The 27682-nt window shown below is 35.2% G+C and overlaps 1 protein-coding gene across 1 annotated transcript; it reads left to right on the plus strand.

The window, feature by feature from the left end:
- The first annotated feature begins 769 nt into the window (after positions 1-769).
- On the plus strand, positions 770-8070 carry LOC149213679 (protein neprosin-like). The gene is made up of 7 exons (XM_089389107.1): positions 770-940; positions 1036-1092; positions 2135-2371; positions 6668-6835; positions 7175-7231; positions 7427-7576; positions 7681-8070. The coding sequence occupies exons 1-7, from the start codon at positions 770-772 to the stop codon at positions 8068-8070; spliced, it is 1230 nt and encodes a 409-aa protein (XP_089245233.1).
- Positions 8071-27682: the final 19612 nt, after the last annotated feature.

The raw sequence follows: 27682 nt of genomic DNA on the forward strand, positions 1-27682 counted from the left end.
ATTTTGTAGTTGCATAAAATAACAAATTCTATGTTTAATTATGTGTGAGAAAAGTAAATTTTATTTGTCAATATTTGTAGGATATAAAATCTAGGATGGCTTTTTCAAATTGAATTATATATCACTCCTACAAAAATCTAGAATGGCTTTTTCAAATTGAATTATATATAAAAATTTATAAAACATTTAATATAAAATAAACATATATAATAAAATGGTAAAAAATAAAATAAAACTTAAACCTGATTGAATAACACTAACGAGACTACTTACAAATCCATTCCGTGAAATAATTGGTAATAGATTCCAAATCTTTATTCCTAAATTAATTAAAAGCACTTGATTAACCATATTTAGGCAAAACCGTCTTTTATGGAAACGAACATCAAATTTATGAAGATGAACATCAAATTGCTTAAAAGTCCATCATTATTAAATGGGAAAATATAGAAATACAGGAAAGTAAAAACTACTTACCAAAGAGAACGTCACTATCAAATCTCAACGGATAAGTCAGAAATGGAAAAAGTAAGTGGTTTCCATATTGCCTTAAACGCTTAAAAATAAAATTTTATGAATCTAACCCACTAATACTGAGGATTCGGTAGTTCATTGTGGGGAAGATAAGTACAGATATTAAAATTTTACGGATAGATCAGCCAACTCCTCGTAAAAATTCTATTTCTGGTTCTCACAGTTTTTGCCATGTGTTAAAAGACTGCGGAAAGAGTTTCTCTAGCCCTTGCCAATGCACTGTAAATCAGTGAGCATGGTAATGGTTTCTCTGGATTCTCAATGGATTCTCATCTGTTTACTGTTTTTTCTTATTACTGTTACACCGGTGCGTAACACGAATATTGAGAAATTGAAATCAGAGCGTGACATGACTATTGACGAATATATCAATCATGTCAATCCTCCATCAGTGCACAAATTTAAAGTAATTTCGAATCTAATAAGAGTTCTAAATTTTTATTGTGTGTTATATGTTATACTGTTTACATTTTTCTGATATATTTCCTCTTTTTCGTGCAGAATGAAGATGGAGATAACATTCTATGCGTACGATTCGCTGATCAAATATCTCTTCAGGTGAGGAATAATTACAAACTTGCAGCTTAGGATAACAATAGGGATAATAACAGTGGGACACTTTTATGTGCTCAGGGAAGAGGTTAATATTAAAAAATTAAAACAATGTACAACCGCCTATGATAATCATAGTGGGGGTATTTTTCGATACATTATAGATTTTGGGAACATCTCGAGATCATCTTAGTGGGGTATTTTTAGGTTCGTTATAGATTTTGGGAACATCTCGAGATCATCAATGGTCAGGAAGAGAGAAATTGTTATTTTTTCTTTGACTTTCAGATTAATTTTTTTGGAATGGAGTAGTTACTTGACCAGAAAGAATTATTCAGACAGTTAAAAATTTTGAAAAATTTTGTAGAGGTAGTTGTGTTTTTTATGGTGGAAATGGATTCAGTACTATCAAAACTTTTAGGACACTTAAACTTTTGAAATTTAACAACTATAACCTGGATTTACAAAAACCCTTACCAGATTTTCTCTAAATATGACAGGAATTTCCATAACTTTCCTAGAGATTCCTCAAGCTAGTTAAACTAAGCTTTTGAAATCTGTAATCTATATAAATTGAACAATAATATGTTATTTTTTTTCTATTAAATAAATGAGTTTAAATTAATTAGATAATTTAAAATATGTATATTTTTTCAAATTTTAATACTTAAATATATACACAAAAATAAATTTCTTATTCTACTAAAAAAAAATATATATAACAATTTGATATACCATAAATTTAAAATTAAATTATTATTATTTAAAAAACTAGTTTTTTAAAATAAAATTCATCGTTTATTAGTGTTAACAATGTTAAAAATAATAGAGATATGTATTTTGAGAAAAAAATCAGTTTATTGATTATCTATGTACATAAAAAAAATAAGAACTAATTCCTAAACTAAAATACACACCCCATTATCTTCAACACTCAAATTTTCCCAAACACAATCACCACATATTCATGTATTTTCAACAAGTTTCCCTTGGGAAGCACTGCGCTTCCTTTAAAAAAAATATCTGAATACTTGCATGTTTATTGAAGGGTTCGGAGCAGAGCTATGTGGATACTGGGGAGGATGAACAGACGATGTCGAGACTAAATTTTTCAAGCACGGGCTGTCCAACGGGCACAGTCCCAATTATAGAAACAAAACGTGAAGATGTAGAAAGGGCGGGATCTGTGAGCCGCTATATAAGTAAAAGCCCAGGATCTGTGAAACGCTTTATAAGTAAAAGAAACAGAATCAAACAGCCAGAAGATGAAAACACAGGGCATGAGGTAGGTGTACGTTGAATCATTTAGCGATAGGAATAGCATTTCATGGTGTCAAATTTTAGGTACTTTTACAAGGAGGTAAATATAAATAAATACATTTAAATAATTTTTTGTTTTTTTTGTTTTTGGTTGCAGTGAGCGATGACAATTTGTACTTTCAATTTTATGATTTATCTAATACATTTTTTATTAATATGCCTTCCAATAAGCTTAGTTTTATTTTATTATCATGTAATGTGCACTGCAATTAAGATAGATTTATTTGTTTTCTTAGTTTTATTTTATTATCAATGTAACATGCAATACAATTAAGATAGAGTTATTTGTTTTCTTAGTTTTATTTTATTATCAATGTAATATACAATGCAATTAAGATAGAGTTATTTGTTTTCTTATTGTTATTATTATTAGGACTAAAGTTCGAAATTAGTGTTTGATAAATGCAGGTTACCATGTAATATGGAGTTATTTGGTTTTTTATTCTTATTATGATGAAAATTCAAAATTAGAGTTGTATCTATTTTTTTTATTTGATTAAAATTAGAAATTAGTGTTTGATAAATGGAAGTAAAGATATAAAGTATATTGAGTAGTTAGGCTTTTCTTTATAACCCTCAATTTTGTCATGCATAGGGATTCCATAGAAGATAATCATTATAGACAAAAGAACTTAATCTTTGATAGAAATAAAAATGATCTCTTTCTAAAGGAATTAAAAACTAATTTGCTTCCTTTATCTTGTATAGACAACATAGAAGACCTCTATCATAATTTTACTACAACCCTCTCATATTCTATTAACAAGTTCTCAATTGAAGTTCCATGTAATAAATGAAACAACAAAACCAACCCATGCTATGAAAAAGATTGTAAAAGTGTGAGGAGAGCAATTAAGGAAGTTGTTGATGAATCTCTTAAAATTTGCAAGATAAAAATATACAAAGCCCTAACTAAAAGGAAAAAAAGGCAGTATATTCATGAAAGACAAGAGAATCTCTTATACCTCTCTAAGGTAGCCCCATAGAAATTATGGAGTTAGATTCTAACTAGGAAAAATGAAGATAATAATAAAGTTGTTTTACGCGACTGGAATTCTTATCTTAAAAGGCTTTACAAATCTCTGAATGTCATGGATAAATTTGAAACCTTGCTCACAACAAAAGAAGGTTTCTCATTAGAAGACATTGATTTTTGGGTTAAACGCTTGACAAATGAGAAAGCTAAGGACATTGAAGGTTACCATGTGGAAATCTTAAAAATTGGAGGTCATGTCCTCATCCCCCACATCCACAAGTTTTTCAATCAAGCGATTGAGAAAAGGTTCCCTAAGCCTTGGACTTAGAGCCTCATTATCCCTATTTTTAAAAGTGGGGATACAAATAACCCCTCTAATTATCTGACAATTATGATCAGCCCTCTCTTAGCCAAGTTATATGGTATTATTTTGGAAAAGAAGTTGAGCATATGGCTTGAAAGTGAAGGTAAGTAGGCTAAAGGCCAAGTGGGTTTTAAAAGATAGCACTCCACAACGGACCACCTTATTACACTTAGGTCATTTTGGAGGAATGACGCAATGATAAATCTAATATCTTTTGTTGCTTTATGGAATTTAGAAAGGCTTTTGATATGGTTCCTAGAAACAACCTATGGAATAGATTAGAAGAGCTAAAGGTTACTTTCGAGCTGAGAGTTGCTGCTATAAGGTTATAGGAGAATGTAATTGCCAAGTTAAAGAGAAATGAGGGGTGGTCAAAAGATATTAAGTGTAATATCGGAGTTAAACAAGGTTTCCCCCTCTCCCCTACCCTATTTGGCATTTACATCGACAAGCTAGAAACTTGTCTAGAGGAAGCAGGTGTGCTGGCACGATCTTAGATGGGGTAGTAACCATCCTTCTTCTCTATGTTGGCTATATTGTTCTTCTCGCAAGGTGCCCATCTGATCTTGTTAAGCAACTTAGACTTCTTAAGGATTTCTGCTCTACCATGGGTATGACTGTTAACATTGAAAAAACAAAAGCTATGATTATCAAATCCAAGAAGGACATTTGCACTAATTTTATGTATGATAATAGTAACTTGGAGGAAGTGTCTTCTTACAAGAACCTAGGAATTGATATTCATCACAAGCTCAACTGGAACTATAACATTGAGAAAAGGATTAATGGAAGGTGGAAAGCTTATTTTGGTCTCGAAAATAATCCTAAAACGGAAAACCTTGTTATGTGGGATAGAAAGAAGTTCATCTTTGAAACTTTAGTCACTTTTGTTATCTTATATGGATGTGGGTTTGAGGTTGCAGTGTCTCTAGAGAATCCTCGAGAAATATTGAGTAAATCTAAAAGCGTTTTATAACGTATAACCTCAAAATTAAAAGCAATACACCCTATCCTATTGTCCTTATAGAAGTGGGCCTTTTCCCTATTGAGAGCCTAGCTACAACTAGGCTTCTGTTGTACAAGCACAAACTCAATAACATAGGAGACCATAGACTTCCTAAGCTAGTTTTAAACTCCAACCAAAACCACCGAAGGCTCAAATGAGGTTGGGATAAAGACATCAGCGCCTGGTTAAACCATTGGGAGATCGATGAGAATGTTACATTGCAAAAAATTAATAACATTAAAAATATTGTTACTTCTAAGTTTAAAGAAAAAATGTGGTGTGAGAAAGATTTAGCAACTAAAAGAGAATTAAGATATTATAAGGAGGTCATTAACCCCACCGTGGAAGATCAAAATTATCTCTTGGTTTTAACTAGCACAAAGAAGAAAATTCATATAGCCAAGATTAGAACGAACTCTCATGAGCTCCATAGTGAAACGAGTCGTTCGGTAGTTCCGAAAACACCATGGATAGAAAGGATCTGCCATCGAATATGAAAATCAAGGATGAAAATCACTTCCTCTTAGAGTGCCCCACCGACAACCACATTAGATCTCAATTTCATAATCTTTGTTGCAATATTGACCTTCCTAGCCTTCTTCGATGTCAAAATTATAGTGAGCTCGGGAGGCTTCTCTCCATGCTTTTTGAGCATAGGAATAAAATATTAAATCAAACTCAATAATTTGTTTTCTTTAGGTCCGATAGACCAAAGTTTGGTCTTAGTGGACCTTAACCATTATCATTATCATCATCATCATTATCATCATCATATACACACATACTATGAGATTCAATATTGTTGTAGATTACATATAAATTGTTATTTTATATAATAATAGTAAATGTTGTAATCCAATTTGTTGTTATTTTATTACAGAGTATCTAATATGGTAGAGATATCTAAAGTAATGTAATACACTCTAAAGATGTGTAACATAATGTAATGTCAACATTTAACATAATAAAAATAAATGAGTATTTTGTTACTTGTCATTACTATTATTTTTATTAAAAAAAAATAATTCAAATTACTAGTGGTTTTTAATCTTCATGTTTATGCAAACCCATGATATTCATGTCAAATGTAGCCTATTCAAAATAGGAAATTAAACAAGTGTAGATCCATCTTAAATTAATATGATTAAAGGTTGATTAATATGATTAAAGATATAAAACAACGAATATTAAATTGTATTTTATGGATTAAACAATAACATATATTTAAGAGATATACTAAATTATTTTGAATAATTAATTTTGTTTTGAATTTTATTTTAAAATATCAATTTTTGATTATTAATTTCATAAAGTCATATATATTAAATACCTTTTTTATAAATTTAAATATATTGTTCTTAAATTTTAATTTGATATTATTAATTTTAAAATTATCTAACTATCATATCAAAACTTTTTATGATTCCTTATCTTATAAAGTTACTTTCTATTTTATGAAATTTTTTTATAATGTTACTTTCTATTTTATGAAATTTATAAAAAATTTAGTGAGTAGCTTCCGAAATTAATCCATGATATATTGTTATATTGGAAATTAATTCATCATATAGGGTTGTATTGGATTTATAAGTATGAAATTAAATTGTATTTGTATGGATCAAATAATAACATATATTTAAGAAATATATTAAAATATTTTGAATAATTATATTTATTCTGAATTTTATTTTAAAATATCAAATTTTAATTATTAATTTTTTTAAATTATATATATATATATAATTTTTTTTAAATATTTTTTTTTTATAAATTTAATTTTTAAAAGTATATAATTCTCCAATCAAAATTTGATATGATTTCTAATTTTATAATATTACCTTCTATTTTATGCAATAGATAACAAATTTACTGAGTACCTTCTGAAATTAATCCATCATTGTTTTGGATTTATAAGTATGCCGTTGTTCGATACGAATCACTTGAGCCCATAAATGCAGTAAGTGCAGGTCTGAACGTATGGCAACCCAATGTGGTCACTTCTGATAACGGTATATTCAGTCTGTGTCAAATTTGGCTAGTAAATCAGCGTAACCAATTGGAAACGATCGAGGTTGGATGGATAGTAAGTACTTTTTACTCCTATTTTATGTGTTATATTTGTTTTTGCTATATTTTTAGTTTAATTTGTTTAGAATTGAGTAGAGATTTATTAAAATTACAAATTTGAGTTTTGAAATTTTTTTATTAAAATATTTAAAAAAAATTAAGATATTAAATTTATATATATAATCAGAAGTTTATTTAAAATAAAAAAACAAAAATCTATTTTAAATTAGCAAAAAAGTTAACCAAAAAAATTTAACAAACCAAAAACTCAAAAATATATATAATTGAGACAACCCCTATTTAATTATGATAAATAAAAATTATGAGTTTTAATTGTTAATTTTTTGTTTTTCAGGTACATCCAACGGAATATGATGGAGATCCTCGGACACGACTTTTCATATATTGGACAGTAAGTTTTGTTTAGATATATTAAAATTTTAGTTGATATATATTAAAATTTTAGTTGATAGTTATTATAGTACATTGTTTTTAGTGGTTGAATCAATTGAACTGGGTTTATTTTTATATTTAGTAAATGTTGAATAGATTCAGTTTATACATATATATATATATTGAATATGACAATTATCTATTTTTTATGTAGAGTGACAGCTACGGTTACACAGGCTGTTGGAACCTAAAGTGTCGTGGCTTTATGTTAGCAAAAGATGCTTTTCTATCTCCTGGTGGAGTATTGAAACCAGTGTCTACATATAAGGGAGAACAACGACAAATCAGTGTAAAGGTTGTCAAAGTGAGTGACCTCTGTCAATGAACAAGAAATATATTTATTTGTATTGCTAGGTTTTCTCTGGATGATATGATTTACTAACATATTTATTATTGTATTGTATGCAGGAGACACCAAATGATGGTTTAAGATGGGCTTTATATATAGCCGGCAAACTTATAGGTTGGTGGCCTGGTACATTGTTTAAAAACCTTCACTTGCAGGCTGATTGGGTGGATTTTGGAGGCGAAGTTGCTTATTTAGAGGGAGATAATGGTTCACAATTCACGAAAACAGACATGGGTAGTGGCTACTTCGCCAAGGGAGGATTTAGTCGTGCTGCACATGTAAGGAACATACAAATTACCGGTGACAATGGAGCACCAGTTGATGCACCTGCACATCCAATTGTAGGTAGACCACAATGCTACGATATCTCATTTCCGGAAGAAAATGATATGGGTATACATATCTTTTATGGAGGCCCGGGAGGAGACAATGAGGGTTGTGTATTTTGATATGCATTTCTAATTTTGTTATCTTATGACTTTCTATAAAATGGAGTTGTCTTTAGTGTGATTTTTTGGAAATTTCGGTGACGGAATCCGGTTGAAAAAATTGAGGTTAAATCTTGATTTGTATTATTTAAAATGGTTTTTTAATTGCATATTTGGATTCAGCACCCTGAAAAACCCTTGGGAAGCTTTGTGATTTCAATAAATTGCTGCCAAATTTTAACCGGAAAAACCCAGCAGAAAAGCTTCCAAAAAGTCTCTTTAAAAACAACTCCCTATAAAATTGGAGAAAAATGAATATCTGCAATTTTTTTGTCATCAATTTTTTTTTACATTTAAAAAAAAATTCAAATTTTAAATTTCCCTATTTCTAACAAAATATTCATATTCTCAATAAAATAATAAAAAATTAACTTTTTTTTTTAAATTACATCAATTATTTATATCATTTTTCAAAATTTTACATCATGTAAAATAACTTTTATTCAAAATCACAATTTATATATCTAATTATTTCTTTCATATTTGAAAAAGAGTGTCTTCATCATATCATATCATATATATATATATATGAAAAGGGAATGTTTGATAGTGATAATGTAACTGTAAATTTTTATAATAAAATGTTGTATGATTTATGAGCCTATATCATTGATGCTCTCAAAAGTAAATGACATAAATACAAATACTTCCCCATATTCTTACATTACCTAAGGGGTGATTGTGTTCGTGTTCTTGTGATGTGAATGTGCATGTATTCCTAAATGTCTAGCCTCAGCCTTTCCTAAACCACAATCAAGGACACCACACCTTTCCTAAACCACAATCAAGGACACCACACCAATGCCGGGTAAATCATGGGAAAAAATATTCACATGCTCTTAACAAAACACACATTCTTAAATATGTGTACACTTTCTTATAGCATGATGTGCAAATTTGAGTACATTCCATGAACATGTGCAGGTAACTACTATTCGTCCTAATTTGTTTATGTGGCTCTAGCCTTATTTTTGCCCACAAATAAAAAGATTACACAATGCATGTTTGAAGGAGATTAAGGAAATTTAAGATAATCAGAGAGGATATTATTTAAATTTCCTCTATTAATTTATTTTTCAAGGAATCTACGCTAGTATGTTAATGGAAAGTATTTTTTTATTATTATTAATTTGATTTTTTTTAAATAGGAAAAACATGAAGTGCCACATTTTGAAGAGCCCACCCATCTCTACCATTCCAAATTTGGGATGCTCAATGGGAATTATAACTTTTATATTATACAATGATACAAGTGAATCATGGGAAAGGTCTAGGAATAAATAGCCATTGCTTTTCTTAGGCATATAAAGTTTATATTATAAGGATAGATGTGAATCATGAGAAAGGTTTAGGAATAAATACCTAATTATTTCACTTAAGCATCTAAAGATTGAAGTTGTCTATATTCTTGGTGGCTTGCATATATTCCTTAACATGATGTGATCTTCCAAAACATAAATTGCACCACAAGCTCATGCATACACCATTCTAGAGCATCTTCAACACCTTATCATTTTGAATCCTTAGTGCAATTCCTATGTTAAGCTCATTTTTTATCCTTGTTGATATGATAAATGGCATGAAATTTAAAATCCATATTTAAGGTGTTTAGATCCTTCACCCACTATAATATCGTTTCCTTATTTATCCTTGCCTCTACTGGTTTCTTTACAAAAATATAAAACAATTAGTCATGGGTTGTAGTTGTAAAATATAACAAAATTGGAGACCTACTATCAAGATTTAATAGAAATGTGAAGTTCAATGACACTTTTAGAGATAAAATAATAGATATTGATTGAAGCTAAGGAATTCATACCATATCTGTTTCTCCGCATTCCTATGATATTCCATCCCTCTGAAAGAATCTCACATATTAACAAATATACCATGGTTATAACAATGAAATCTAAGATTTCCAAATGATTTGAATGTATTCATTGGCCACATAACCACCTAGTATGTTGCTCATGGAATACACATTACAACAATAGACACTTTAGGAAAATCCACATAATCTATACCTAAACATAAATATGTCAACAATTCATTAATCATGTATAGGTTTGATCAAACTCATAATAAACATAATGAATAGTTTTTCTTTTTTCCACACAAAACTATGTTAACGATTTTGTTTGGCACAAAAGCATTATTGATATTAGTCATGACTTGTTTTTCTTGATTCAATGTATGAGCCTACAAAAAATGGACTTTACCAATATCTAAAAACCAAATATGGGGGATAAAACAACAAGATTTTGACCTTCTATCTAGTCGACTTCCTTATAACCAACCTAGATCCATCTTAACTCCCGCTCTATCAAATGCCGAGAGGAATCAAATATATCGAGGTGCAAACCACTTTTTTGAGTGAAAACTCAAGGAAAGGTTTGCATCTCAAGATATTTGATCCCTCTCGGTTCTTGATACCGTCGAAGTTAAGATGGATCTAGGCTGGTTTTAGTTGTGTGCGGGCAAAGAAAATCTAACGAACATATGATTAATTTTATCAATAATATGTAAGTTCATGTAATATTAATACAATAATTTTAAATATGCTAAATATGTCTAAATCATCCAAAGATAGATGGTCAAAGAGGAATGAGGGAGGTAGCGCGAAGAAAACCCTAGCAAAAGGAGAGAGATTTCGGCTGCAACAAAAACAGTGGGCAGAGATCTGTTGTAGGCGACGACTACTCAAGCGGTGCCTGCATACAAATATGTGTGAACCCTCAATTTGGAGGGCGGGTTTAGGGTGCGCATGAGGAGAAATGACCGACATAGGAATCTGCTATCCATAGCAACATTTCCATGGCCCCAGGGGGGGCCCGATCATGACCCTCCCCTTCCTCCTGAACTATCCGTGTTCTAGAAACTAGTAGCAGCATGCAATAAACGGCCAGCAAATTAAAAACAGCAGAGGTTTGTCAAAAGAATGGAAACCATCCCCACAGTAGCTCTGTTGACTGAATAACCCTGCAGATCAGCTTTGAACTTAGTAGAACGAGGACTTATTGGACAGTTCATCAGGCAATGGCCCTCACCTAAAGGTGTAGATACCTGGGTGCAAAGGAAATGGCAACCTCTTGTCAAGGAAGGAATCAAAATTCATTTCATCGGAAAAGGCTTCTTTGTCTTCGTATTTGAATCAATAGAGGACATGAATCTCATATTCAGAAATGGCCCGTATTTCATGGGCCCTAAGGGTTTGTACCTGAATAAATGGACACCAAACTCCGATCCAACTCAGGATGTGCCCTCGGTTGTTCCCTTCTGGGTTTGCTTTCCTCATTTACCAGTGCACTGCTGGAATCCCAAATCCTTAGAAACCATAGGCAACAAACTCGGTAAATACATCGATAGAGAAGAAAGGAGGAACAAGTACTCCTGCATGAGAATCTGTGTAGAAGTTGACTTGCAGGAAGGCCTCCCTAAAGCTATAAAGCTCACGGTGGCTGATTGGTCTCAAATTCAAGTGTTATATTATGAGCAACTCCCATTCAAATTTCGGCACTTCCATGGCTATAGGCACTTTTCCAAGCATTTTAAAAAGAAATCAAAGGAGGAAGTTGAGAACTTGGAAGGAGTACAATGGAAACAGGTTCAAAAATCAGCATCAACTAAGCAGAACAACAGAACCAAAGGGATATAATTGTCCATGGGGAGCGGTGGCCCACTCTTAGCACAAGGGGAGGGGAGCTGAGTCCCTCCAAGAGAACACATTTCCACCAATCCCTTTGAAATACTCATCACACGAGAAAAACCCCTAGATCCAGCAAATGAAGAGGAAGAACAGTAGACCACTATTATGGAAGAAGATAAAAGACAAGAGGAAACATGCCCTCTCCAAATCGGAACCCCAAGAGGTTACCCTAGCCCCCCATCCTATGCAGATATGACAAGAAAGAAGACTACAGAGACCTCTGGATCCTCGGAAGATGAGACAATCAAGAGGCCTTCGAAAAGAGTTGGGAGGAAATATCACAGAGAGGTAAGAGAAGAAGAGGCAAAGAGAAAAAAAATGCAAGGCAACCAACCCATGATTGAGATGTCCATCAGAAGAAATACTAGAACCAAGCCTCCCAAGGGAGCGACGACCCACCCCCCCCCCCTCTGCTAGTAAATAATGCGATTAGTCTCTTGGAACTGTAGAGGTCTAGGGAATCGCTTAAAAGCTGAAGCAGTGAAAAACCTTCTAAAATCAAAACTTCCAGAGATCCTCATGCTCCGAGAGACTAAAATGTGAGGGGATTCCCTTCTTGAACTCAACAATGTAAAATGGAAAACAAAAGTCGGCAAAGCAGTAAGTGAAAGGGGTACATGCGGTCAGCTTGCCACCCTCTAGGAGGAAGACAAATTCCAGCTTAAGAGATCCTTCCAAACGCAGCATTGCATTTACACTGAACGTGTTACCTTGCTAGCAAGATTACCTTTGCACTCTTTAACCTTTACGTCCATGTCCTCTATGCAGAAAATAAAGACTGTTGGCAAACCCTGTCTGACTTCCTTGACGCTTAATCCCCCAAGAATATAATTATAGCAGGAGACTTCAATCTCATCTTCAACCCAGAGGAAAAAAGAGGAGGTACCAATAGCAGGCACCACTTCCTTCCCTTCATTGAAGACCTGTTTCAACAATGGGATTTATTGACTTTAAGCCCAAAAAAGGCTATATACTTGGTCAAACAACAGAGCTGAGGCAGAGCACATATCAGCCAGGTTGGACAGATTCCTACTTCAGATCACCTTCCTGTCCGAAAAGAAGATCATCTCCACCAAAATTCTGCCAAAGTTGTTTTTGAATCATAAACCTATTCTTCTGTTGTTTGAAGAAGAAGAAAAATTGAGGCGCATCCCCTTTAGATTCAACCCTCTTTGGTCAGACAAGGAACGGTTCATGGACACAGTCAAGGAGGCATGGTCCACCCATGTACTTGGATCGCCCAGCTATGTGTGGGAACAAAAGCTAAAGGCCACCAAAGAAACCTTGAAAGAATGGATAAAAAAGCCCTCTAACTCCCTCACTATGCAGAGAAAGCAGAACATCAAGTAGTTGTTCGATTTGCAAATGGACATGGAGCAACAAGACATTACCTGCTTAGAAATTCAGAATCAGCAAGAACTCCAAATCAGCACTCTATGCTCATTCAGAAAGGAGGAAGAATCCTTGAGGCTCAAATTGCGTAACCTATGGCTTGTGTCTAGAGAAAAAAGCTCAACCTTCTTCCATAAGAAAATATGAACTTGACTTTCTAGAAACCACATTGCTGAAATCACTTCATCGGATGGGGTTGTCACCAACGACACAACACTGTTAAAACAGGTTACAACCTCTCATTTCCAGTAGTTGTACAAGGAAGAAGGTGCAGACACTAATGAGGAATCTCAAGGCTTCCTTACTCACATTCCAAGACTGGTTAACGAGGATGATAACTCAAGACTCTTGAAGCCCTTCACTCAAGACGAAATCAGCAATGTCATCTGGAAGATGGAACCAGACAAAGCTCCAGGACCTGATGGGTTCTCCATTCATTTCTATAGAATATTATGGGACATCATCAACGCCGATCTATTTTGAATGATCAAAGGATTCCTCCAAAACTCCAAAGTGGGAGGAAGCACAAACTCCACTTTCCTAGTGCTTATCCCAAAATAAGCGAACCCGGTGGCGTTTGACCACTTTAGGCCAATATCGCTATGCAATTTGTCTTAAAAAATCCTCACCAAGTTACATGCAAATAGAGTAAAGCTACTTTTGGAAAAACTCATCTCTCCCAACCAAGGTGGGTTTGTTAAAGGCAGGCATATCCTGGACAATGTGATTTTGCTGCAGGAAATCATTCATTCCAACCAACAATGCCAAGAGCAAGGCATGTTCATTAAGCTGGACATGGCGAACACCTTTGACCGAGTAAGGCATTCTTTCCTCCTCCAAGTTCTTTATGCTTTTGGTTTTAGTTCTGATTTTATAAAGTTGATTAAAGCATGTATAGGAGAGCCTTGGATAGCTCCTTTAGTAAATGGAAGGCCAAAAAATTACTTCAAAGCCTTGAGGGGCATAAGTAAAGGCTACCCAATATCTCCCTTCCTGTACATTTTGATGGCAGATTCCTTGAGTTGAGAGCTAACAGCAAAGAAGTTAAATGGGATACTTTGAGGCATCAGGGCAATAAAAGGAACAATACCAATCAACCACGCCCTATTCATCGATGACTCTCTCCTTATGGGAGGTGCCTCCATTAAAATAGCAAGGCCTTTCAACGATGTTATCCAAAGCTTCTATAGAGTATCTGAAGCTTTGGTCAATAGGAGGAAAAGTGTTGTGTATGGCTAGTAGGTAGACCAACAAACTATTCAACGGATTGCTCAAGCCTTGGGCTTCACAGGTTATGCCTTTGGGACAAACTCAAGTACCTAGGTCTGCCCTTAACATTGGGAACCAGCAAGGCCCTTCACTGGATGGAAATTATCAACAAAATTAAGGCAAAAATGAATGCGTGGGGTGGTTAGTGACTTACCTCAGTCAGGAAGCTTATCCTTGTAAAATATGTTCTCTCCTCACTTCCAATCTATCAGGCTTCATTTCGTTTAGCTCCAAAAATGATCACCAAACAGCTATCTAAGCTAACTTGAAATTTCGTATGGCAAGGAGGAAAAGGGAATAAAAAAAAAATCATCTAGTTAGTTGGGACATTGTGAAAATGCCTCTATCAGAATGAGGACTTTAGGTAAGAGATCCCGTCTTGGCCAATCTGGCTTTGTGAGGAAATATTCTCTGGAAAATCCTCTCAAATCAATGACATCCGTAAGCCAAGTTCTAATTAAAAAATATCTGCATATGCTCTCTACAAATAATATGGATGAAGGAGCTTCCTGTAATGGAACCACCCTATGGAAGTTATGCAACCGAGGCTGGGACTTCTTGAAAGATTATCTCTAAAGAATCCCTAGAAACAGAAAAAGAATTGGGTTGTGGGAAGACAAGATAATGGGCCTTCAACCCCTAAAATATGCCCTTGAAATTGCAGATTTGCATGACTGGCTTACTCAGAATGGCATCCACAAGCTGGCTAATATTTCCACTTGGGATTCCAGTGGGAACTGGAGCAACTGGGATTTACACCACCTCCTGATAGTGTGCTTCCTCAACTTCACATCCTTCTATCTCAAATCTCAGGTCTGGCTCCAGTGCACCTTCATTCAAGGGACAAGTGGGGTTGGGGTAAGACTGGAGCTTACTCAGTAGCTCAGGGCTTTGCAACTCTCCGAGAACAACATCCACAGATCCAATCCCCTTTGCTTTGGAAACATGTATGGGACCCCTTTGGCATCCCAAAGATTAACTTCTTCAGTTGGATTCTCATGCACAGAAGGGTCCTCACTGGAGACAACATAATGAAATGTGGAATTATAGGACCCCATAGATGCCCTCTCTATTGTTCAGCTCAGGAAACAATTGAAAATTTGTTCATTAACTGCCCCTTTACTCAAGAATTATGGCTTCAAGAAATGCTTGGGCTCAATGCTCAAATACCAGCGTAGCTCTCAGTGATTAGTCTATTCGCCTCCTGGAAAGAGCGTTCCCCTCATGCACTAAAGAGAAAATCAATGTGGGCCAAAATATGGTATGCTATTAAAATATATCTGCTGGGAAGTGTGGTTAGCTAGGAATGAAGCCATCTTCAATAACATATCACAAACTCCCAATGTAGTGGCTGCCAAAGCCAAAGAACTGTTGTTAGAAACTTATAAGAATTGACCTCATAAGCAAGAAAATGCACTCCTCCTTGAAGAGATCAACTGGCTCAGCAAGTCCCTGAGGCATGCCAGAAATAAAAAGAATCCACCCCTGCCCTGCCGCAACCTAGAGTGAAGGCTTCGAACCTCTGAGTTGGATTTCCAAAAGTGGTTGAAAATCAGGGCAAAGTTACGATATTCTTCGATGGAGCCTCCAAAGGAAATCTGGGGATATCAGGAGCAGGGGGAGTAATATACTCCCTGGATGGGCACAAAAGAGACATCTTCAGCTGGGGATTAGGACAAAGCACTAATAACCAGGAAGATATTCTAGCACTGCTCAAGATTGTCAGCTAACCCAGGGGAACAAAGGAATAAACCTACAAGTCTATGGGGACTCGGAAATCCTGATAACAATACTCAACACAGGTGATCATCTTAATAATCCAGCACTCAACAAAACTCTTGAGAGACCAACGAAATTGTTGCAAAGCTACACTGCAACTTCATTCTACCACACCCTCTGACGCCTAAACAAGGAAGCTGACACAAGGGCAAACGTGGGTTGCCTCTTAGCCCAAGGAGCTCTGTCAAAGAACAATGAAGCACCATAACGGCACCCAATTATATAACATAGAATTTCAACCCGCGTAAGAATAGTCACTGGTGTCAATGACTCCTGGTTCTGCAGTTACCATGATTTCCCAAAAATCGGTGCAGGCTCACACTCTGTGGAAAATAAAATATAACATTGGTATCACACTAATTTATAGCTCGTTTTTGTGTCTCATATCATATATTACAGAGATCGCAATTTTCCAATGTCTTGCAATGCTCTTAGACTTGTTCGTTTTTGTAGAGGCCCAAATCTTCTCTTCTATGACCTGAATTAAATACTTATTGGCTTGTTTAAGGTACAACATGCCATCACTTGTATGGCTTGTCCATACCACAACGACATTTCCTTTAAGACTCAGAGAACGTAATCCTGTAGCTCTCATGCAGGTCAGTGGATTTTGTATTCACTTATGATGACAACGCTTAGACTCTTCTCTGCTCCAGCAACAAATTCAAAACCTTAAACCGTGCTAGTCTCTCTCATCGATCTCATATAAGAAATGAGAAAATGAAGCTGCTCAGAAAATTTTTCAAGATCAGAGGACACAAAGTGTTGCAAGACCATCTGAGGGTACATGCAAGTCCCACCTTATCCTAACAAACATAATCAGAACTGGAAAATACGTTGTCCCCCTTCTCTTTTGTATCCTTTTGCGCAGTGACTAAGGAATTCTTTGCAACCACGACAAAGTGTTTAAGATGGTTGCTCCTTGAATGGCCAATGGATCCAACCAGGCTCTGCTAAGACTGAGTCACATGAAATCAATGGTTGATGCATTATGTAATAGTAGTGTTAGGCTCCGACCCAATCTTTTTCTATAAATAGAATTCAATTGTTCTTGTTAAAAAAATAATTGTCTAAGAATAATCTGTTCAATTTAATTTTAAATTTTCATAGTTACTTGAGTTTGTTGAGATGATAAATATTGTTAATAACTTTAATGATGGAAAATGATGAGATAAAATTTTTGAACGTAAAGGGACAACACAAAAGTGTTCAATGATAGAAAATGTGAATAATAAGAATATATTAGATATCATTTTGGGATTCAACTGCGTTAAGTAAGTCATTCACGTATGACCATTTCCATGAGAGGTAGTCGTAACTGACTAATTTATCATGATTTTTGAATAGTTCACTTAGCACTCATTGCATCGGGTGATGCTCACAGGGGTGAAGAAGTGGGATTGAAACTAGTGAAATGAATCACATAGCATCAATCATCACTTTCGGGCTTGCACCCGGTAACCAGGACTTCCCAGGAGGTCACCCATCCCAGAACTCCTCTGGCTCAAGCGCGCTTAACTGTGGAGTTTTTCCCCACAATCAAGCCCACTTAGCTTGCTACCCCATTTGCTTGAGCCAGAGGAGTTTTGGGATGGGTGACCTCCTGGGAAGTCCTGGTTACCGGGTGCAAGCCCTGGAAGTGATGATTGATGCTATGTGATTCATTTCACTAGTTTCAATCCCACTTCTTCATCCCTGTGAGCATCACCCGATGCAATGAGTGCTAAGTGAACTATTCAAAAATCATGAGAAATTAGTTGGTTACGACTACCTCTCATGGAAATGGTCATACGTGAATGACTTACTTAACGCAGTTGAATCCCAAAATGATATCTAATATAATGCACTGCGTAAACCCCCATACTTAAATAAGAATATAGTCAGTTATAAATAGTCTTCATTGTGATTAATGCCAAACTATTTTATTTTACTATTCTTATCGATTATATGAAAATGACAAGTTAAATCGTAAACCATTTAAATCTTTTAGCTCAAGCTATTGTAGTAAACATCATAATTTGTCTCTCTTTCTCTCCAATATTAATAGGTTGAATTATTATAACAAAAAAATGAATGTACATTGTCAATAATGTTTTGTGCTTACACTGAAATCAATTCACAATGTTAATCCAATCACTTTAAAATTAATGTACCTTCATACATCCAATTACATCAAATTGGAAATCAACATCTACACTGAAATCAATGCATCTAATGCAAGCAATCAAATAATATTAGAAAATAACATTTACACTGAAATTAATTCATCTAATGCAATCAATCTAATATGATTAGAAATCAACATTTTCACTCAAATCAATGCATCTAGTGCAAGTAAGAAAATATGATTATAAACCAACATGTACATTGAAATCAATGCATATAGTGAAAGTAAGAAAATAGGATTATAAACCAACATCTACGCTGAAATCAATGCATCTAATTCAAGTAATCAAATAGGATTAGAAATCACCATCTACACTAAAATCAATGCATTTAGTGCAAGCAATCAAATAGGATTAGAAATCATCTACATTGAAATCAATTCATCTAGTAAAAGCAATCAAATAGGATTAGAAATCACCATCTACACTTAAAGCAATGCATTTAGTGCAAGAAATACAATAGAATTAGAAATCATCTACATTGAAATCAATGCATCTAGTGCAAGATATATTCTTCCCTCTCTCCCCTCTCCATATATATATATATATATATATATATATATATATATATATATATATATATATATATATATATATATATATCCCTCCATCTCTCCTTCTTTGTCTCTCTATCTCAACCCCCCAAACACACATGTTCTCTCACTCCATATCTATCAATCTCTTTGTCCCTCGCTACCTCTCTCCATCTCTCTCTTATTCTGTCTCTTCACTTTCCATCTATATCTATATCTCCCTTTGTCTCTCTATATAACCCCCAAAACATACACTCTCTTTCTCCAATCTATCTATTTGTCCCTCCCTCCTCCTCCTCTTTCTCTCTCTCTTCCCCTACCCTCCCTCTCCCTTGCTTCTATCTCTCTTCCCTCTTGATGTCCTCTCCCCCTCTCTCTCTATCTTATGTATCACTCCCTCTCTCTCTCTCTCTCCACCTTTCTCTCTATTTCTTTCTTCTCACTTCCCACTCTCTCCCCCTCCAACTCCTCCTCTCTTTCCCTCCCTCTCTCTTTCCCTCTCTCTCTCTCTCTCTCTCTCTCTCTCTCTCTCTCAACTTTCTTACTATATGCCACCTTATCTCCTCTCTCCTCTCCCTCATTCTCTCCATCTCTCCTTATTTTCCCCTTTACCTCACCCCCAAAGATACACATTGTCTCTCCACTTCTCACTCTCTATGTATTCCTTATTCTCTCCCTCTCTCCACCTCTAACTCCATCTGCCTATCCCTTCCTCTCTCCTCCTCTCTCTCATGTCCACTGTATCATACTTCCTCTCTCCATTTCTCTCCTACCTACCTCTCTCTTCCACTTCTCTCTCCCCCCCCCCCTCTCTCTATCTTCGCCCTCAAATCCTCTCTCTTCCCCATCACTCTCCTCCTCTCTCTCAACTCTTATCTCTTGTTCTTCCTCTCTCTTATTTTCTCTCCTACTTCACTCTCTCTTCCCCCATCAGTCTCTCTCTCACTTTCTCTCCTACTTCACTATATCTTCTCCCATCACTCTCTCTCTCTCTCTATTTTCACTCAAATCCTCTCTCTCTCATCCCTCCAATCCTCTCTCTCTTTTACCTTCAATTCTCTCTCTCTCTCTCTCTCCCCCCCCCCTCTCCAACTATGTTAAAATGTCCCTGCCTCTCCTCTTATTTCCCCCTTTCCCTCTATAACTCCTTCTTTGCCTCTTTATCTCATCCATAAACATACACTGTCTCTCCATATCTCCCTTCTTCCTCCCTCTCTCTCTCCACTTCTCACTCTCTATGTATTTCTTCTTTCCTCCCTCTCTCCCCTCCAATTACATCTCTCTATCCCTCCCTCTCTCCTCCTATCTCACAAGTCCTCTCTCTCCCTTTCTCTCCTACCTTCCTCTCTCTCCCCCATCTCTCTCTCTCTCTCTCTCTCTCTCTCTCTCTCTCTCTCTCTACCCTCCAATCCTCTCACTATCTCCCTCCCTCTCTCCTTCTCTCTCTCCCCCTTCCATCTTTGTGTCTCCCTCTCCCTCTCTTACCCTTCTCTATCTCTCTCTCTCTCTCTCTCTCTCTCTCTCTCTCTCTCTCTCTCTCTCTTCATTCCTCCTCTCCACTCTCCTTCAATTTATCTCCATCTCTCCCTTGTCACTCCCCCTATCTCTCCACCTATCTCACTCTATGTATTTCTTCTTCCCTCCCATATATATCTAGAGTTAATATATATTATAATATAACAAATTTAATATTCCATTAATCAAAAGTTATTAAATTTAATAATATATTAATATTAATATTAGGGTTAATAATGTTTTTTCTCATGGTATTAATAATAATTTGGACCATGGTATTTGACCCATAGGCTTCACCTAAACAAAACCTCTTTTTTGGGTGTTAGTAAGTATAAAGAGGTTTATGGAGTAAATATAAAAGGACGTTTTATTTATTTACCATACCTCTAGTTTATTTATATTTTTATTTATTTATCATATCTTTTTTATTTACCATGGTATTGGGCACATAATTTTCACCTAAATAAAACCCCTTTTTTGAGTTTTAGTAAATTACTAAAACTCAAAATAGTCAAAATATATAAACCACAAATGTCTTAAATCCAGAATCATTTCCCTATACGGAGGGGATACATGGAGTGAAATCATTTTACTCAAAAAATTTAGAGTGAAGATAGCAAGAAGAGCTGCATACCTCCATTTTCTTAAGAACTGTCGTGACAATATTCAAAAATCTACAATTAATATTATTGAAACAAATCTGACATTCATCTCATCCCAAAATCTACTCTCCTCATTAATATTTAATCCCTCAATTAAGCTCTTCTACTATCAAGCATTCAAGAAGTCCTGATGATGGATCTCGATTGGGATTTGAAACGTTGACGGAAAATGGTTTTTACTATGGATTCTCTGGTACCTATGTCAAAATATATAAACCACAGATGTCTTAAATCCAGAATCATTTCCCTATACAGAGGGGATACATGGAGTGAAATCATTTTACTTGAAAAATTTAGAGTGAAGATAGCAAGAAGAGCTGCAAACCTGCATTTTCTTAAGAACTGTCATGACAATATTCAAAAATCTACAATTAATATTATCGAAACAAAGCCGACATTCATCTCATCCCAAAATCTACTCTCCTCATTATTATTTAATCCCTTAGTTAAGCTCTCCTACTATCAAGAATTCAAGATGTCCTGATGATGGATCCCAGTTGGGATTTGAAACGTTGACGGAAAATGGTTTTTACTGTGGATTCTCTGGTAGCTAAGTCAAAAGGATAATGTAATTAATGTTACCATGAGATATATTGTAACACACTCCTCACATGTTTACCCAAGTTCACCGATCCGCTCGGGTAAACATGTGACAAAGAGTTAATATGATATGATTGAACCTACTAGATCACCTTAAGGAAGTGGAATTGACAAAACAAAACCTTATTGACTACCCTCAGGTGCTAAGGACCCCCAAGGGCTAAACCACCCTTCCATGTTATATACCTAGGGGGGGTAATATGGGGTACCAAGGGAGGTACCCAAGGTAATAATGTAATAGTGGTATGGGCCATAGTATTAAATAAGGTGGTTAACCCATGTCATGTAAGGGACCACAACTAGTTAATAATAATGTAATGGGCCCATGGTATTAGTTGATGGTATGAGGGAACCATGGTAATGATACATGGTATTGTATGTATGAGGCCTATATAGAGGCTAGAGACTCCACATGGAGAGATATGAAGAGAAGTATTATTGTATGAACAGGCATATGGCTTGTGGAGTGTTCTCCTTCCTTAAGGAGTGAATGTATGGTGTCGCCCTACCATAAGGGTTTTGATAATAAAGAAGAATTTCTATCTATTTTGATCTTGTTATTCTTGGATTATTTCTATTCTCATATATCTTTTGGATCAGATCTACAACATTCCAAGTGCCCAAACCCTGAGTTAATTTTCTTTTTTACTCACCTAAACTTCTAGTCGCATGCACAAGCCTACATCCATGTGATTGAAAGCCTCTAGTCACATGTGTAATCCTGCAAGGGAGTGATGGATTATTTTTCAACTTGTTCTGTGCTTGAGACTATGAAATTTATGCCATCTTTTCAAGCCTTGACTCCATGTCACTACCCAGAAATTGATGAAACTTTTTGAAATAATAAATGACACAAAGACAAATATTCTAACACAAAACTTGATCAACGACTTGGCCTAACCAAGCCTAAATATAATAGATATTTAATCGAATACATTGTGAACATGTAATCTATAGGCTATAAATGCATATTTGAACATAAGGGTCTGATTCTTACCTGAAAAAGACCAAGAAGTTCTAATGCCTTCTCATAATAGTTGCAATAACATCTATTAGGTAATTCATTCAATAACCATTCATTTACAAATCAAAACATGTTAATAGCCATCACTAGAATCTATCATGAAACCATGCTTATAACCAACATATAACCATAATATTAACAATCATAGATCAACCATTAAAGCTACATAATAAAGAGTATAACAAGCGAAAAATAGATCTTATTAACATATGCAAAAGCAAACCAATTTACGGACTTCCACGTACCACCCAACCATAGATTAGGTTGAACCAAATCTTTCTTTTTTATCCAATCCTCCTCATGCCATTTTCCACGCATGAATGTGGGACTCACAACAAAACCGGCCATGCTTATCATACTTTACCACATATCTCGCCTAAATCGGTCAAGGATTTCTGGGCTTGAAACAAGAACCTATACAATGTGGCTTTACTGTATATCTCACCATATACTAGTCAAGGATTCCTAGGCACAAAAAAAAAAAACATACACAACCAGGATTTACTATAATGCCACCATTGTTGGTCCAGGGATCAGTAAGCCCTACACAAGCATGGATGCCTACAGATCTCTCCAACTAAACCGTAAGGAATTTTCCCATCTCCATCCTCCAGATTTACTGCATATCCCACCTTTACTGGTCCAAGGATTTCAAGGCCTTTGGGAATTTTACTGAGACTGGGTTACTCAGTTTTGAAACCATCTAAAAATCCAACTCAATCAAGTAGACGAATCTGATCACACCATAACTATCAGGAAACACCAAGGCAAGTTTGAAAACCACTGTCACTACTGTAAAACCCTAGGTCAATGAAAACAATAGAACCAAATATACACATGCATATACCATGCATGCCAAAACTAGCAAGGAAATCATACAGGAAACTCAATACCTGCAAGCAATCTCGTTGTAGTTGTTTGATCCACGTCTTCATTTCTTGATCCTTACTTTCCTTTTCCTTCTTGTCCTTCTTTTCTCTAATGTTGGAGTGCTCTAAGAATGCTCTAAGAGTGCAAGAATGTCATAATAGAGAGAATAAAGAAAGAGCTCCTTCATAGAACTGTCAAAAATCCATAAATTGATCCTCAAAAGCCTTTTTATCATTGAGGTATTTAATTTCTTCATTTTTCTTCATTTTTCCTTCAATTTCCTTCTCATGCAAACCTGTGACCTTTCACCTCTATTTTATCTCACTTTCCATTATTTTCATAGATAAATGTCGATAAATTCCTCTTTGTCTTTCCAAATCCTTTGCCAATGCCTTTACAAAATTCCGCTTAGCCATAATAAACCAAATGAACACCCACTAGGATATTTTTCCCAATATTCATCTTTGGATGTGTCTCATGTGACCTAGGTCTTATTTTTTCGTTTATTAACTTTATTACATGAATTTTAACTAGGTTTTTTACAAAACCCTCCCCCTTTGGGGAACAATGTCCTTGGGTTTTTATGACATATATGACTAGAAAACCATTGAAAACAAAACATATTGTCCATGGAACTTTATAACACAACTTGTTGCACTATTTACAATGACATCCCACCGAGAACATGAAAATCATACCATTTATTGGAGGTTTATAACACAACTCATTATGGTATTTACAGTATAAAAACATATACATAAGCACATTTGTTTCAACTAGAAAATAACCATACTGTCTATGGATATTTATAACCAGAACTAGATACAATATTTAAGATTATATACACATATGTGCATTTTCTCTAATAAGAAAGTAAAAGGATATTGTACCCATATTAGAAATAAGGGAATCTAGTGGCTTACACCTCCACCCTTAAAATTAGTATCAAGATTCACCTTCCTCCTAGGAAGTCTAGAATCTAGTGCCAAAGTCAAACCTGCATCCAATGGCTAGCATTACAATCCTGTGCCACTCATCCTCTTAGTAAACATTTACCAAATCATTGTTTTAGAGCACACTCCCAATGTGTTTATGATTCCATCTAGCAACGTTAATGACCAAAATCAATGTATTCCTCAACCTTCCATTCTTCGCTATACAGTCCCTTGGGAAATATGGTTAACCTCTTCTATGTAGTCACATACCTTCCAAGTTCCATAGGAATCCCCTTCTCTTCTATGCAATCCCTCTGTAAACCCCTCCCTCGATAAGGTTTCCTTGCATTGGAAGGTAAAAAGAACCAAGGCATGTCCGTGCATCAATACCATCATACCATTCATAGTATGCTCACGACAATCAACTGACATTGTCGAGTACCAGTGTCCCACAATGGCACTACTCGTGGAGTGCTTTACGAACATACTATTGCCTATTCCAATTCCTTTCGCTATTTCTCCTAATTCTTGTAGTCAATTTCAACCACCCAAGGAGGAATTTTCATGATTTCTTGTACCAAGCGCATAATTTCAATTAGATTCAAAATGAATTGAAATAAATCCACATCATACCTCATAAGTGGCTCCTCAACAAGATGCAATTACAATTATGTTTACTTCCTATCACAACAAGTCAAACTATCATCTTTGATCAAATCATCATGAATAAACATATCACATCTGGTTAGCTCCAAATTCAACTATCATAAATTAGAATCATAATAACCACCGTAGATCACGTTCATAATAAACCTAAAATAAACATTTATACTTATCCTTTAGTCGATTTTTTACTTATACCTTTTTCCTTTATCCTTTCTGTACACACACAGAATCAATAACCACCACTGGAAAGAATCCAGTGCCTTTTCTTCCCTTCAAACATGTACACATACACAAAGTGTACATCACAACATATACACCCACACACAATGTACCACACAACACATACACCCACATATGGTGTACCACACAACACATACACCTACACCCATTATACCCTACAACATAATACATACATATACATGTGATTTACAACACAACACATACACCTATACTCGTTGTACAACATAACACATAACCCTACACTTGGTTTACCACACAACACAATACATACACCTACACTAGTGTACAAAAATACATAATACATCCACCCACACCTAGTGCAAAACAAAACACAATACATATGCGTACAAAGAGTTTGAAACAACAAATACACATGTCATGATACCACGACTACACAATGTACATACACAATAGCTCATGTGACAAACACATCATGTACGACATGTACACAACACATCATGTATGACATGCACACAATACCACATGTACAACAATATTGCATGTATATCATATAGACAATACCACATGTACACAACACCACTTGCACAATGTGTACACAACACCAGATGTACACAAGACCACCTTCAAAACATGTGCACAACACCACATGTACATAGCACCACCTACAAAACATATGCACAAAACCATATGTACACAACACCACATACACGACATGTACACAAAACCACATGTACATAACACCACTTCCACGACATGCACACAACACCACATGTACAATCATGCACACAACACGACATGTACATAACACCACATGTACAACATGCACACAACATCATTTGTACAAGACACTACATATACAACATGTACATAACACCATATGTACAGAACACCAAATATGCAAAATGTGCACAACGCCATATGTGCATAGCACCGCATATACAACATGTACACAACACCCTATGTACATATCACCACATATACAACATATACACACCACCATATGTACATAGCACCACATATACAACATGTACATGTACACAACACCATATGTAAATATCACCACTATATAACATGTTTAACATATATACAACAATAGTATTGCACATCCAGAGACCACACTTACTCTACCAAATAACCTTTCTTCTAGTGTCTTTCCACCATTCATGCTTGTTCCAATCATGTCACATATTACATTTCTTTCATTCCACTTATGTATCCCTCAACATTACTTGACCATAACATAAACATAGACATAGTATAAACACATAATATCAGTTCATATCCACATAATCCTAACCTCATAGATCTATTAGGGTTACTCTTCCCACTTGATTCCTCATAAGATGAGGAACCTCTTCATTCCCTTCTCCTACATAATCAATCATTCCTCTCAAGCATAACCCCTGATGACCTTATCAGACAATGACATACATATATACATATTTACATATAAACATTAGCATAAAACAATCATGATCCATGATGACCCTGTTAGACAATGTCATACATACATACATATATACATATAAACACTAACCTAACCTTGTCAGACAATGGCATACATACATATAGATGTAATCATCATGATAATCATGATCACAACAAAATTACCATATATCATAAGGTGTAGTTTAATATAACTCCCTTTATTCATGAATAGCATTGAGAACAACACTTCCCAACATAGCCAAGTAATCCAACACTTCAAATCCATTTACTTTACCTTTCTTGTTACCTTTCTCATGATTGTTCTGCCACCATTGATTTATCCCAATTGACCCAACCAATCCAACCATATTTCTTATTCTTACCTTCAATTTTCCTTATACATGCATTGAGCTTCATCCAAATCTTACATTACCTGTTGGGTTTCATTCATCTCTTCCCAAGCTCCATTAAGTTTTCTCCTTCCCAACCAATTCCCAGGACTCTTAAAACACAAAAGGTAAGAACAAGAAACAGACAAGAATAAAGCTATGAAAACCAATAACAATATGACAACACAATAAACTGGCGGTCATGCACCAGATGCATTCAAAACCACAATCAACCACAAAGAAATCAAAAAATAGTGAAAGAATAAAAATAGCAATAAAGACCATGACTCAATGCCCATGGGTCTCGAATGCCTCCAAGGGAAATCTCAACCTAAGAATTATTCAACATTTCAAGGAACTCTCTTCGCCATGAAATTTCCTACACCATATTGCCATAAACACACAACTGTGAGTGCATAAATAGATATACAATATACCA

The sequence above is a fragment of the Pinus tabuliformis genome, chromosome 1_1 (genome assembly GCF_031772625.1).
Source record: "Pinus tabuliformis cultivar Carrire ecotype Pingquan chromosome 1_1, CPIR1, whole genome shotgun sequence".
Lineage (NCBI taxonomy): Eukaryota > Viridiplantae > Streptophyta > Pinopsida > Pinales > Pinaceae > Pinus > Pinus tabuliformis.